Source organism: Microtus ochrogaster, chromosome 6 (genome assembly GCF_000317375.1).
Source record: "Microtus ochrogaster isolate Prairie Vole_2 chromosome 6, MicOch1.0, whole genome shotgun sequence".
Classification (NCBI taxonomy): Eukaryota; Metazoa; Chordata; class Mammalia; order Rodentia; family Cricetidae; genus Microtus; species Microtus ochrogaster.
In genome coordinates, this window is record NC_022013.1 from 57,856,998 (window position 1) to 57,873,072 (window position 16,075).

The window sequence follows — 16,075 nt, forward strand, 5'->3', positions numbered from 1 at the left end:
TATAATATTCCCTCAAACTGCTACTTGTTTTCTTGTGCCTATAGCTATGACACATTATGGTATGATATTGAATATGGTCATGGTCTCAGAAGTGAAAAATAGTTCAACACCCAAACCTAATCAAGAATAAAAAAATATACTATTAATCCCTTGTGTCTTTGGATTCCATCTAATTTTAAATATAGACAGTAGTTCAGGGAACAACAACAAAAAAAATTCACAAAATTATTAAAAGCTTTATTTACGATTGGAATCATTCAACAAAAAGCAAAAGCAAATGAGCCTGAAAAAGGAACTAAGCTGTTGTCTAGAATGTCCTCAGAACATTCAATACCTCAGTAGCTAAGCTGCCTTTGCACCTGACTGGCATGACAACAGTGGCTCAACATACACAGCAGTTGCACTAACAGCAGCACAAATTTTCCCCTTTAAACCTTGCCCCAAATAAAGCAAGGCAACTAGGGAGGTGTAGACTCTGCCAAGGAAGTGTATTTAAATACTGCATGGGACTGTTAACAGCCTGAACCTTTTCCCTCATTTTTGATAGCTGCAGATTGATGTAGTAACTGTCATTTAGCAAATGCAGAATGCATGATGAAGAAATCGGGTGGTCATAAAAATCCAAACACGAATGATACTGATGAATGTTCTTGGTTTATCTTCAAGGACTTCTTTCATGACTTTTCTTTGTCTAAGGATAGCTCCAGCATTACCAAGCACCTGAAGCAAAGGTAAAGCAGCTAGCAATGTTCCAAATACTCGATCACTCTAGAGATAGACTTCTGGCCTGTTGTTCCAACAGCACACTAAAGGAGAAGGAAGAAAATGGTGGTTATAATAACATACATTAGATTAGCCAGGTCCCACTATTAACACCTATTAATTTTAGTACTTGAAAGGCTGAAGCAGGAGGATTGCCAGCTGGAGATACAGTGTGAGATTTTGTCTGAAAAATAATAATTAGAAAACTCATATAAACTGCAATATGCAATAGAAGTTACTTACAGTAAGATTCATGAAGCTTAAGAATTTTTTAAGCATCTCTGTCATTATGGAGAAATCTCCGTCAGGAAGGTATTCCCGCACTGTAGTTACATTGATCTGAGGAAACAGATAAAAAACAGTCAGTTGGCAGAAATATATACTATAACCCACTCAATGCTGTTGGCCTGCTATATATCTTGTGGTAAACATCGACAAGAACCTGAGAACTCCTGGGTTACTCCATTCCACACTCAATTAACTATGTGCAAGAATGCTTGGGCTCATCTCCCTACTCTACACCACCCTACCCACACGAACAAAGGGTAAAGGGCAAACTAACAAAAGCTACAAAGGAATATCTGTGAATATTTATTTTTTGGAAATGCAAAGAGAAATATCTGAAATAAACTTAACTGTCAAATGTGTAAACAGACTATAGCCACAGAGCTGTTTATAAAACAGATCAAAAAATTCTCCATGCTACAAAGGTAAATTAGAAGAATTAACTATTCTTTATATATATCGTTTGTGATAAATTATGGGCCAGCTCCCACAGAGGTGTTTCCCTTGATTATTAGCAAAAAGCTAAAAAATATAAACAATCCTGTAAGAGGAAACTATTACATATTCTAATTTAAAACTTCAATTTCATTATGTTTAAAAATGCTTAATTTAGCTCAGCAGTGGTAGTGCACGCCTTTAACCCCAGTACTCAGGAGGGAGAGGCAGGCAGATCTGAGTTTAAATTCTTGAACAGGGACTACAGAGAAGGCTCAGCAGTTAAAAACACTGTTTTTTTTTTTTTCCAAAAAACCTGGGCTTCATTCCCAGAACCCATACAATGGCTCATAACTGTCTCTAACTCCAGTTCCACAGGCACATATATGATGCATAGACACATATGTAGACTGTGCTGGTTAGTTTTCTGTCAACTTGCCACAAACTAGAGTCATCTTAGAAGAGAACACAGGAATTGAGAACTGCTCCCAGCAGACTGCCCCGTAGACAAGTCTATGGGGTATTTTCTTGACTGATGACTGATAGGGCAGGGCCCAACCCAAGCATGGGCAGCATCACCCCTAGTCAGGTGGTCTTGAGTTGTGTAAGAAAGAAAACTGAGCAAGCCAGTAAGCAGCATTCCTTTATGGCTTCTGCCGACTTCCCTTCGTGGAGAACTGTAAGCTGTAAGATGAAATAAACCCTTTCATCCCCAAGTTATTTTGGTCATGGTGTTTTACAATAGAAAGAAAACTACAATACAGGTGAAATATTCATCCACAAAAAAAATATTTTAAAGTAAAAAACACAAATAGTATCAATCACTACATTTAAACAGCCTCCAAAATGGTTGTAACTCTGAAGGACTGTTCAATAAAAAGTATACCTCTAAAATAATAAATAAATAGCTCCCATGATGGGGATGAAAGCCCTTCATTAGTTCAAATCCTTCTTTACCAACACACTACAGAACTAAACATTTATAGTGGCTATGGGAAGGATAGTCACAACATTTATAGTACTAGAAGTACAAAAGGAACATAGCATGGACTATTTGAAAAACTTAATAGGTGGGGGCTGGAGAGGTGGCTCAGAGCCTAAGAGCACTGGCAGCTCTTCCAGAGGTCCTGAATTCAATTCCCAGCAACCAAGTAGTGGCTCACAACCATCTGTCATGAGATCTGGTGCCCTCTTCTGGCATGGAGGTGTACGCGCAGGAGGAGCATTATATGCTTAAGAAATAAATAAATCTAAAAGAAAAAAAAAACAAACTTAATAACTATGCAAGACAGAGGCGGGGTTTGGTAACCCAAGAGCCAGGTTTAAAAAGTAGTGGGCTTTTAAAGGAATAAGTAAATCCATCATTCCATTGCTGTTGACAAGCCAAAGAGAGAGAAGATACATGATTAGCAAGAGCTCTGAAAAAAGCTAGATCTTGTGGCACTGTGTGAGAGTCAAAGAATGGAAAGGGGCAAGAACCTCCAAGAGCAGTGAGGAGACTCACCACTGCCAAATACCAGGTGCAAACCGGTAGAGTGGTTAACAGAAAATGAGACCAGACTTTATTGGGCTTCCTAAGCATGGGGCCACAGAACACAGGCAGTTCTTACTGTACATGACTACATGCTTGCTTTATCTCTTCTCCTTGCACAATGGGAAAAGCCAATTCACTTCAGATTTGTGGTAGCATCTTGTTTTCTAATTATAAAGATCACCGAGGAAATATATATACATATACAATCACATCTGTGGTTCTAAGAATCCAAAATATTGTCCACAAATTCAGAACCTTCTTTTTAGGAACAAGAAAGCTATTGACACCCATAATGATGGTCACATATCAGACTAACAGAACTTCAAGATCCACTGTTGAATACAGTTATACAGTACTGTCCTAATATATTTTATCATGGCAACTGAGAAAGAAATTAAGGTAACTATGAGCTTTCACTTTATGCACCTGTGCCACATATTTCAAAGGGAACACTCACAATTGACTCCAAGATCCAACTGACAAGGTATTTTTACTGTTCATATTTCTTTTTCCAATGGCAACAAACTATCCAATAACTATAACCTCCACTTCCGTGAAATAGTCTAATTATATAGACACTTGTATTTCTCATAGATCCACTAATAGTAATCCCATTTTCCTAGCCTGAAATTGGTTCAGAGGAAAGCATGTGGTCCAATGTTCAACCAGACAGATGCTATGAAGTCTAAGAATGCTCTCTTAAAAAGAAAATGAGGAGGAGGAGGTTTTGTTAGACATTATTACACTAAATGGGACCTTTGGTATGGTCATCTTCCCGTTCCCCCACCCCCCAAAATAGGGTTTCTCTGTAACTTTGGAACCTGTTCTGGAACTCGCTTTATAGACCAGGCTAGCCTTGAACTCAGAGAGATCCGCCTGCTTCTGCCTCCTGAGTGCTGGGATTAATGGTGTGTGCCACCACTGTCCAGCTAGGAATGGTCATCTTATAGCCATGGCAAGTGCTTTCTACACACTTAAAAATATTTTATTTTAGCCAGGGAGTGGTGGCTGGCATACACCTTTAATTACAGTACCCAAGTTGCAGAAGTAGATGGATTTCTGTGAGGCCAGTCTGGTCTACAGAGCGAGTGAGTACTAGGACACCTAAGGCTGTTTCATTGAGAAACCCTGTTTCGAAAAATAAAATTTATTTTGATGATTTTTAATTAGGTATATATATGTTCATGTGGGTTTGTGCATAGAGTACAGGTGCTAGAGGAGGTCAGAGGCATTAGAGACCTTGGAGCTGGACTGCTGAGACACGGGTGCCAAGAACTAAGTTTCCAGTCCTCAGAAAAGCAGCAAGTGCTCTTAACACCTGAGCCTTCTCTTTTAACTAAGGAAAAGGACAACAAAACATGTCTGGGAGAAGTTACCCCTCCTGAGTCACTGAAATGGTCCAAATCTGACTTGGCCAGCTGAGGCCAGGTTTTACACTAGTTCTTTTACTTCAACTACAGCAGGGACTCAATTATCCATACCCAGAACTCTGTTATATCTAATGCATTCTTAGTTTAGAATGTAAGCTTCAACAAATATCTTAAAGCCTTTAACAGCCCATATAATTTTAACTTCTAGTATGTAAACCTTCCTTTTTTATGACATTAAGAGCATTCCCATTAGGTTTTTTTTGGTCTGTTTTGAGGTTCTAAGCCCAGGCTGGCCTCAAACTCAATAGTTAGGATGACCTTTATTTTACCTTCTTGATCCTCCTGCCTTCATCTCCCAAGTACTGGGATTCCAGGCATTCACTGCCATGACCAGTTTAGGTAGCACTAGGAACTACATCAGGGCTTCATGTATACTAAGCAAGCACTTTAGTAACTGAGCTTCTCAAATCTCAAATCTTACTATGAAAGCCTGTATTAAAAATCATTGTATTAAAAATAATTTAAGGAAAACCACTACAAAGTTAGACATATCCTTGGCATTTTCTTTCACAGGGAATTAAATAAAATTGCTTAAATAAACTTATGATCAGTCAAAAGATCTTCTGAAATAAAAAGTATGTATGAATGGGGAAATTTTTTTAAAGTAAATAAATGCATCAGTAATGGCATGAAGCTGTTAAAAACAATCTTTTAGAGATACCTAAAACATTTCTGAACTATTTACTTACAGGACTTTCCTGGCAGAGACACCCAAGAAGCAGGGCTGTGTAGGAGGCCACGATGCAATCCTCCATGTGTTTGCCAGCATGTTGAAGGGCTGAGAACAGTTGAACAAGGAGTTTTAACCACTGTACCAACTTCAACTATCATTATCATTTTAAAAGCTACTATATGAACAACTCGGTACCCCAAATTAATAAAAACTAACTCAAAATGAATAGGGACCCAAATACAAGAACTAAACTCTAACAAACTTAAGGACAACACTAACAAAGTGGAAGTATGCAATCATTTATCTCATAAGATGTTCAGGATATATAAAGAATTCTTTCAATTTTATAGCAACAAGACCTGACTAAAAACTAGGCAAGAGAACTAATACACTATTTCTTCAAAGACACAAAAAGGCCATAAACATTCCAAATGTCTTTAGAGAGCTGCAAATGAATCAAAAACTTTTCCATCAACCAAAGTAGCTAAGGTAATCTTGAAGGTATAAATAACCTTGAACCCTCATAAAATGCCCCCCAATACATCTAATTGAAATAAGTTTCTTAAAGTAAAAAAAAAAATTGTCTGATTCTTTTTACATGAAATGCCTGAAATAGGTAAATCATTGGAGAAACTAAGTAGATCGACTGTTACCAGTGGCTAGGGGAGGAGGAAATGGAGAAGCTAACTGCCAACTGATATACAGTTACCTTAGGGCTAAAGAAAACATGTTCAACATTACATAATTGGAATGAATATACAATTCTGTGAACATACTAAGCTATTGCATTACTCACTTTAAAAGTGAGTAATATTATACATGAATTATATCTCAATAAGTAGTTCTTTTTTAACAAGACCCTAAAACAAAGCTATTATCATAATATGCACAAAACTATCAAGACTTATCTGGATTGACCCGCAGGCCTCCAAGTAAGAGACAAATCCTAGTAGCTAAGTTTCTTGGAAGCAAAATTTTAAGTATCAAAAAGTAAAATTTTAAGTATCAGAACTTAGGGGAGGAGTAGCCTAACAGAAAGAGAAGAGGCTCAGCATAAGTCTCCTAAGTAGAAAAGGTTGGACATACTACTCAAAACCTTAGCTGGGAGGTAGTGGTGCATGCCTTTAATTCCAGTGTGCAGAAGGCTGAGGAAGGGTAATCTCTAAGGTCATCCTAATCTACCGACAGTCCCAGGACAGCCAGGGTTACACAGAAAAACCCTGTCTGGAAAACCAAAACAACAACAAAAAACAAAACCTTAGGGGCACAGTTACAAATAGCTATTTTGCAGAATTTGTATATAAAGCAAGTATCATAATTCCTGCAAATAGTAGATAGTCAATAAATAATTCATTAGTAAAAACAGTGCCTCTAGCTTGGTGTATATTCCTCTTCTTTACCTAATAAGTTCTGAGAACTTTGTAAATTTCGACAAAATACCTCAGTTTAGGTGAGGCTGAAAAGAGAAATCTGAGAAATCCATCCCCTCCCTCTTAGTTATACGGTCTCAAATAACCAATGCTGGTCTGCAGCTCATGTTCCTTTGGCTCAGCCTATTAAGGGCTGGAATTACAGATGTGCACTATCATGGCCAGTTCGGCTGCTACTCTTTAAAGAGTGAAGGAGGGAAGGATCAAGAAAGGTGACCAACCAACCTCTCAATGACAACACCATGCTCACTGATAGGAAGAACAAAATTCTCACTGTGAAAATACTACTACTCAAGATAAACATGCCTTTATTGAGGTCAAGTTCTTCGTCATCCTCCTCCTTCTTGTGTTTCTCCTCTGTACCATCCGTCTTTTCAGTTGACACCCACTGTATTTCTCCACTTGTTTCTTGCCATTCCCCACTCTTATCATGCTGAGTGGTGGGAGCATCTTTGATCAACTCATCTGTTTTACTCTCTGCCAACTGAGCTGCCCGCTCTCGTTCAAGAAATAGCTGATAAAAGTTATTTTTGAAAATCATTAAAAAGACATCAGTAAGTTAGTCAATCCTAAAGTCAGCACTAAATACATATGAGCAATACTAAGTGATTTCAAATGATTGTATTTATAATCACACACACACACACACACCAATTATAAAAAATTATAAAAAAGTGGGAAGGACCTGGAAGGCTCTGGAGGAAGAAGAGGGATGGAAATTCTAAAAAAAAAATTAATCAAGTATCAACATGTACATATTCTAACATTTTTCTCTAAATAAGAATATCTTATTTTTAAAAAAAGGTTGTTCTATATTTTACCAAAAGACAAAACTAAAGTATAAATGCTGCTGAAATTTAAGTAATTTAGTTTATCTACTGTTTCCAATAATGAAAGACTCAATAATTGTCCTTAACCCAGGGAATTCTACCTAAAAAATTTTTTTAAAACTACCATTTTTTAAAATTAAAAGAAAAGAAAAATCAACAAACCTATGCATATTAGATAAATTAGCCAGTAGGAAAGACAATAATTAAATACACTAGGAAAAGCAACATGACTTCTTTAAAAGAAATTAAAGACATAAACAATTAGAAAATATAAACGGTCCCAGGAAGAACTAGATCTTAAACATTATTGGCATTTTTATTATTGAAAGTACGTAAGGGAGACTATTAGTAGAGTTTACTATTTATTATGTATCCCATACAGTCAAGAGAAGCCACCAAATTCCTTGTCTTTAATTAGTTTACTTTCCTTTTGTTGTTATTGCATAAAACACAAAAAGCACTTAATATACCCATTCACACCATTTGAGAAATGCAGCAAGTTACTAATGAGAATTACCTAAATATCAAATACTAAACAGACCTTAAAAGATGTGTTAAATAAACAGACTCTGAATACAGCATGTGTAAGATAATAACCTAGAAAAACCAAAGAGCAATTCTCAAAACCAGTCCAAGAATCCAAGAGGTCCTAGGGACCATGCCAGGGAATCTGGAAGCTGAAGACTGAAGAAGTCAGTTGACTTTTCATTTTATGAGTGGACAGCATTTACCTAATACGCAATTGTGTTGTCACTGCTTCTCACCTGTACTAATGCCTGAACAGCATGAACTTGTCCAGCTAGCCTTAAACTCTGATCTCCTTCTCCACTAGAGAAGGAGGAATCGAAAGAACATGATGTTTCCATGTTGACAAGGCAGTGTCGATTCCGGGCACTATACTCCACCAAATTTATCAGTAGACCCAATCCCTATAATATATTAAAAAATAAAATTATTACAAACAAGAACTTAATGAATTATATATATGAACTTTTTTTGTCAAATAAAATGTTAAACAAAATTCTTCCATTTGCAAACCTGTTAAAAAACACTGTGTAAGACACTGCTCTTTTCAAAGAAAGATTCTTTCACCTGTTTGGGTGGGCAGCACAGGAACTGTTTAATGCTTTCTATAGTCTAGGCTGGCCTTGACTCAGCCATCCTCTTACTCCACCATCCAAAGTGCTAGGGTTATGGACACCAGCCATACTTAGCTCCTCAGTTATTAACCACCCATCTTCAGTTTAAACCTTTATTTTTATGAAGGAGGTTTCATTTATTTATTAAGAATAGTATTCTGCCTGCATGTACACCTACAGGCCAGAAGAAGACACCAAATCTCATCATATGTTGTGAGCAACCATGTGATTGCTGGGAATTGAACTCAGGACCTCTGGAAGAGAAGTCAGTATTCTTAACCTATAAGCCATCTCTCTCCAGCCCTATGAAGGAGGTTTTGTAAGACAGAAATATATGGAGAAGTATGTTCATGAGGACCCATCAAAAAAAAAAAAAAAAAAAAACCAGAATCTAAGAACCTCTGGAAGAGTAGTCAGTGCTCTGAGTCATCTCTCTAACCCAGCCCAGAATATATTAAAAAACTGATTTCCCTTTTTTTTTTTTTTGAGACAAGGTTTCCCTGTAGCTTTGGAGCCTGTCCTAGAACTAGACCACGCTGTTTTCGAACTCACATAGATCAACCTACCTCTGCCTCCTGAGTGCTGGAATTAAAGGTGTGTACCAACACCGCCTGGCTAAACAAACGATTCTTAAATCCAAACTAAAACAAAGGTTCATCATCTAAAGATAAGATAAAATACCAAGTGGCACTTCAACTCACCAGCACCCGAATGTCAAATCTCTGCTCCTGAGGTAGGTACTTTGGAACCTGAAGGACACAATTCATTGCTGTGCCTATGAGTCCATCTTGTTCTCCTGTCTTCGTGCTGCCCCATTCTGAAATAAATATAGAAACAAAAATCTTCCTTATGACACCAATAACCACATTTTAAATGATTTTCTTTGTTGGTTTTTGTTTTCTTTTCCCAAGTCCTGGTTTTACTCTGTAATACTGACTGATCTGCTAAGCAGCCCAAGCTGGCCTCTATCTCATGGCACACCTCTTGCCTTAGCCTCCCCAAAAGCTAGGATTATAGGTATGCACACCATACCCAGTTATTAAAATAAGTATTAATTTTTGCCAGGCAGTGGTGATGCATACCTTTAATCCCAGCACTTGGGAGGCAGAGGCAGGCAGATCTCTGTGAGTTTGAGGCCAGCCTGGTCTACAGGAGAGATTCTAAAACTACAGTGAAACTCTGTCTCAAAAAATTTTAAAAACAAAGTATTAATTTTAAATTGTATTTCACTCCTTTACTGAAATATGTGGTTTTGATATTTCAAGGCTTATTTACTAGGCAGTTCTAAAAGAAACAATTCCTAAAATTAGCTTATGACTATGGAAGTCAGTCAATTATGTAATGGAATATTGTAAATTATTACATCAAATATAGAATAGCTTATTTCTATGTGCAATATATAATTTTTCAATAAGAAAATATTACTTACCATTATCATTAGTTAAATTGAGCAATACCCCAATGATAGCCCTCATGCAGTCCTCCACTGCTTTGCCCACATGGTTAGTTACATTCTGGTAAGGCAGAGGTTTACTATCTGCTATGCATATGCTGTTCTCAGCGCGGTTATACTGCTGGATCAGTTCTTCACAATGCTGTAATGCTCTTAAGAGAAAATAAAATGCATACTATAAACAGTCAAGGTTCTTGGTTTTGTTGTTTTTCTAATTTGGAAGTTATGTTTAATGTCTAATACTGTACCATATGCCTGATAATCTCACTAGTTGTTAAATTTTGATAAACTCTTTCTAAAGAAAATTCAAAGTTCATTCCATGATGAGCATGATGGTTCGGGTCTATAGTCCCCATACAGAGGAGGCTGACGCAGAAGGACTGCTTTAGCCCAGGAGTGAGATCCCATTTCAAATCAAACAACTACCACCACCACCACAACAAAATCTCACAAGAAAAAATTCCTGTTACTTTCAAGAGCTGTGGTATTTTATTCCTACCTCAAACACAAAAAACATCACAAGGCATGCCCACCCCACCCCCACAAAAGCCTTTAAGGAACAATGACAGGTCTGTCTCAGTTTTACTTAGCTATTTTTCATTTAGCAAATAATGAAAAGAATGTTTTACAAGTAAAGATGGGTATTATTAAATGCTTGGTATACATTAAGGCAAATCATTAGTTTTAATTGTAGATGATTCAAATTAACAGGTCTCCTGGAAGTTATACCCAGTAAGTCCCAAGACTGGACACATACTAACAAGGACACATAATATGTATACAGCCTATTTCTAAAGACTATCTGTAGTTTGTATTTGTTTATTATTATTATGTGTGTATGATGTGTATGGCGGTGAAGGTACCACATCACTCATGTGGTCAACTTTGTGAAGTCCATGTGCTCCTTCCAGCTCTGCATGGGTTCTGCGCATTAAACAAAGGCTAAGTTTATACTCCCAAGTACCTTTATCTCATCCACTCCAGCCCCCCAAGGCCTCTTTAAACCATCAAATCCATTAGCTGTTTCCCTCCAAGTCTGACATGTATCAAGTAAGCTGATTTTGTCAATTTAATTTTTCAAGAATTGTATACCATACAAAACCCTTAAAGAAAACTGTAGCATATTTAATCTATTCCTGGTTTCTTCTTAATACATGATGAGGAAATTCTATATATAAAATTTCTAATATTCTACAATTCTTGGTTAGGAAGATGTTCTTATCAGGCCAAACCCAAATAACTTGTTCTTCTGATGTTTGAGGATATTGACAGAATTTCCCTGTTGTCATTAGTAGCTAAAATGTCTGTCTTAAGTATTACTGCGTATCTATGATGGTTTCCAGGTGAGTGCTACTTCCCATTCAATTCTGACTTTTATCATCACTTCTAAAGATGAAAATCCTACACAAGAGATGAAATCTGTCATACTAAAGATTTCTTTACAAAGGCAATTCTAAGAGATTAGTCCCTTTTTGGGGGGCGGGGAGTTCGAGACAGGGTTTCTCTGTAGCTTTGGAGTCTGTCCTGGAACTCCCTCTGTAGACTAGGCGGGCCTCACAGTCACAGAGATCTCTGCCTGTCTCTGCCTCCCAAGTGCTGGGATTAAAGGCATGCACCACCACTATCCAGCAGAAAGGACTTTTAAAATCAGAAATATAATTTTTGTTAATCAAAATAATAAAAAAATAAAAACAAAACAGCGACTTGGACTGAATGATAAGAGTATTTGCCTGGTATATGTGAAAGTATAGGTTCAACCTCTGATATTACACAACAATAAACCCATCAACCACCCACAACAAAAGGATAACTACTACCCACCAAATAAAATGAAATCAGAAAAAGATTTAACTTTCAAGAAAAGTCCTTGGTAAGAAAGAATTACATGCATTAATGATAATAATGTCCTATAAAACTCACAAAAGCAACACAAAACAGGATATGGAAATGATACAAGATAGTATTCAAACTAAGGTTATCACACCATTCTGTCTACATTTCTTTCCAATTAAGAGGTTAAACAGTTACACTGGATCACTTGCATTGAAACATTTGTTTCTTTCATAAGGAAATTTACAAAGAAAATAGAGGTTCATATAGAATTGCAATTTAAGATTAATTTTTCAAAGCAGAGACCCAGAGAAAGTTAAATCCCAGTGGCATAATGCTTCCTAAGATCAAGGCCAGAGAACTAGGGCAGAGATAGCAAAAACTAGGACAGCGATACCAAGAAGCTGCTGTATTAAGACAGAACCAGGACTGGAGACACAAAAACACTGAGGTGACAGCACTAGCCTAATTGTGATGAAGGCTAGACAAGGAGAGATGATACACAAAGATCTGGAAAATGAAATATAAATAAAAGGCAGAAATGGAGTTACAATCCACTTCGAACAAAAGGACTAATATATTTAATTATCATTCACTATATGCTAAGCAATGTTCTAGAAGGCCTTACAAATAGAAAAACTTGACTCATTAACATATATTGTACATACACCTTTAAATGTCTTATCAAACACTTGTTACCTAGACATATATTATATACCTTAGGAAAGTATATCTATGATATATGTTAAGATATATTTACCTGATTATGAAAACTACACTAGTAGCTAGGTACAATTCTTCCTTCCCCATAAGAACTTGCAACAACACAGTGACTTGTCCAGGATTATAGCTAACATGAAAGAGCTGAAGTTCTCACCAAAACTCAAGAATCTGTACTCCTAACTTTTGCTCAACAATGTGTTTATTCACAAACCTAACAGATAACACATTTTAAGGAGGAATAGAATACAACTTTAATTCCTTTGTTAATAAGAGCATTTATAAAAACTTACTTAGCTGATGAAATAATGAGTTGTGAATCTTTATATGCGATCAAGTAGCTTTGATTCTCTGGATTATGCACTGTTACCTAAAATGAAAGGATATAAAATGGCTGTGACAATCCACAATTTTCATTTACATAAATAATACCACACTTTACCTGATGCCTTAAAATATAAAGATGAAACCGATTTTGCCATCTAAGCATGCAACTACTCTAGTTGTGACCCACAGAGTTGTAATTAAAGGTGGGGCTGCAAAACCAACATAGAAATTTCTCAATGTACCAACAACCAAAAACTAATTAAAAGTCAAATGCAGAATAAATCCAAAGTGTTTCTAGAAATGCTCACCCATGGCTCATTTCATGAATTCACTTGGCTTTAACACAGAACATGAGCATTTTGCATCATGCCTATTGTCATGCCACAAACCAACAAATGTTTCTCAAACAGTTAAGAAACAATTATGTTTTATGCTACAAGTTACAATATACACAAAAATTTCTGGCCTTATACAGAGTCATTTGCTTAAACATAACAAAAACTTTTAATGGTTTCCTTGGTGTATATCAAACTAGTATACCTTTGAATTGTACATTTGTTAGAATGACTGACTTTAAAAATTGCTATGTAATTGCTGGGCACAGTGATACACACCTTTAATCCTAGCATTTCTGAGGCAGAGGCAGGAGGATCTCTGTAAGTTTGAGGCCAGCCCTGTCTATGACACAAGTTCTAGGGCAGTCTCAAAAAAACAAAAGCGAAAATAAACTGTTGTTTAAGATTCTGCCTTCATTTTAATTTTAAAACCTTTTGCACTATGTACCTATTTAATATGGCAAATATATTGAGGGTCACATTAAAATTTACTGGGCAAAACCGGGTGCTGAGTGGCAAAGTTTATGAAGCCCTAACAGGGAATTATCTCTACAACCTGTGGGTGCAACCTATAAGATCAGTATTTAAAATAAGAAAACTGCTACCCATAATAGAGCACACATCTTTGATTTCAGCATTCAGGAGACAGAGGAAGGCTTGTCTTTGAGTACAAGACAATCCTGGTCTACACAGTGATCATCCAGGTCAACTAAAGTTACATAGTGAGATCCCAACTAAAAACATTGATTTATCATAAAATTAAGACACCACTGTCATAATTACTAATAATTAATGTAGTCATTACAATTCATTTGCTACAATTAACTGCCAAATACTTTGAAATGCAGACATAAAAATCTCCAACATACAAACTTGATACTTTAAAACTCATAAATATATTTTAAATATACTTTTAAATTTCATGTCTTTATGTTTAGTATATATGTATATATGCTTACAGTTATATATTTATGTGTGTGTGCGAGGGGGGGGGCAGACAGAGTCTCTACACTGCCCTGGCCATCCTAGAACTCACTATGAAGCTCAGACTGGCCTTGAACTCATAGAAATCTGCCTGTCTCTGCCCAAGTGCTGGGATTAAAGGTATACACCACCATACTCAGCCATTTAAAAAATTTTAAATAAAGAAATAACATGTTATCTAGTAAGCAACACCCTAGAAGGAGGAACAATTTCAATTTTATGAATGCCAAAAGCTCCTCCGTGTTTTTAAAAGTGCCTAGTCAATCCATTTCATCAGCAATTATACATCCTAAAATTTACTAGCAGTAAAATTGTAGCCTACACTGAACTAGGTTAAGTCATTCATAACCAAAGAAAAAAATACAGTAACTACCGCCCAGCAGTATTATTTTCCAAAGTCAAATGTTTAGCTATGTTTGCTGACTCATAATCTAAACAAACAAAAGCAAACTAACTAAAGAAAGAAAAAAAAAGACTGTATCTTCTGTTTTCTACAAAACAAGTGAGTATTTTTACCAGAAACAGAATTCTGTAATAAGAAAACTATATTTAGTTTATATACATATAAACAAACCTGTGTGCACCTTTCATTTGAAGCAATAATACACAAATAGCGGCTTTTTGTTTTGAGACAGGTTTTTATGTAGCTAATGCTAGGCTCTAACTCATAACCATTCCTCCTTAAGTCTCCCAAAATTTTAGGATCCCAGCATCTATCATCATGTCCAGCAACCCAACACATTCTGAAAATGTAAGATGCTCACTTACTGACAATTGGTTGTGAAAAGAGCCCTTGCAACTTTAATTCAGAGAAACGGGTACAACTCCAGGGTATATAAAGTATCAGGTGGTTATACATATAATCACAATTATAAATAATTCCCTCATGCAGTTGTCCATACTTACACTCTCTAAAACTCGTAAACATCTCTCTGCTCCCCATAAAGAGGCTACTAGTTTCTCTTCATCCTCATCTCTACTTAAATGATCCACACACTCTTTTACTAGGCAAAAAGAAATGGACAAGTTAGTATATAAAACTTCAATAATTATTCCTTTGCTAACATCAAAATTCACCCACACACATGCAATGAATATGCTGGAATGTAAACATCATTTATGCTTGATACTAAGTGTTGTGGTTTGAATGACAATGGCTCTCACAGCCTACAATATTTGGATGTTTGGTCTTTAGGAAGAATTAGGAGGTCTGGGCTTGTCAGAGAAGGCCTATGCTAAGGATGGGCTTTGAGGTTTCAAAAAACCTCAGGCCACTCCCAGCTAGTTCCTCTCTCCCTCCCCTTCTCTACTCAGTACTTAGATATATCAAGACGTGAACTCTAGCTACTGCTCCAGCCCCACATCTGTCTGCTTTCACGCTCCCTGCCATGATGGTCATGGACTTACCCTCTTAAACTGTAAGTCCTCAATTAACTCCTTTTATAAACTGCCTTGGTTACGGTGTCTTCTCTTTGTTGTTGTTTTCGTGAGATTTAGGTTTCTCCTGTGTAGACCTGGCTATCCTAGAACTGGCTATGTAGAACAGACTAGTCTTAAACTCAAGAGATCCACCTGCCTCTGCCACCCAAATGTTGGTACTTAACACGTGTGCCACTGTGTATGTGTGTGTCTCTGTATTGTATACAGACCTTTATCTACAATATGATCCAGACCACCCAGAAGCCGGAGCTCTTCTTTAAACCAATCTCCTGCTCGCTTGGAAGTGAGGGACAGCAAAGTCTCCATAGCTAAATGACCAGTCTTTAAAAAAAAAAAAAAAAGAATACTTAATTAATGAATACTGAGGTGATGAATATTTTTTTTTTCTCTTAAAACAGGGCTTCATGCCAAGCAGTGGTGGTGCACACCTTTAATCCCAGTACTTGGGAGGCAGAGGCAGGCGGATCT

General features: G+C 36.7%; 1 protein-coding gene across 5 annotated transcripts in view; it reads right to left on the minus strand.

Moving 5' to 3' along the window:
* Positions 1-216: 216 nt before the first annotated feature.
* Wapl (WAPL cohesin release factor) overlaps positions 217-16,075 on the minus strand; it is a 69,475-nt gene continuing 53,616 nt past the window's right edge. For 4 of the 5 annotated variants that reach the window (XM_013346851.2, XM_013346848.2, XM_013346849.2 and 1 more), the window contains 10 exons: positions 15,817-15,928; positions 15,074-15,171; positions 12,815-12,891; positions 9,948-10,123; positions 9,220-9,335; positions 8,144-8,308; positions 6,856-7,063; positions 5,136-5,224; positions 1,006-1,101; positions 217-806 (listed from right to left, as the gene is read on the minus strand). In XM_013346851.2, the coding sequence (XP_013202305.1) occupies positions 741-806; positions 1,006-1,101; positions 5,136-5,224; positions 6,856-7,063; positions 8,144-8,308; positions 9,220-9,335; positions 9,948-10,123; positions 12,815-12,891; positions 15,074-15,171; positions 15,817-15,928 (1,203 nt within the window). In that variant the 3' untranslated portion in view covers positions 217-740. The remainder of the gene's footprint in view (positions 807-1,005; positions 1,102-5,135; positions 5,225-6,855; positions 7,064-8,143; positions 8,309-9,219; positions 9,336-9,947; positions 10,124-12,814; positions 12,892-15,073; positions 15,172-15,816; positions 15,929-16,075) is intronic. The other variant, XM_013346847.2, reaches the window with a different exon arrangement.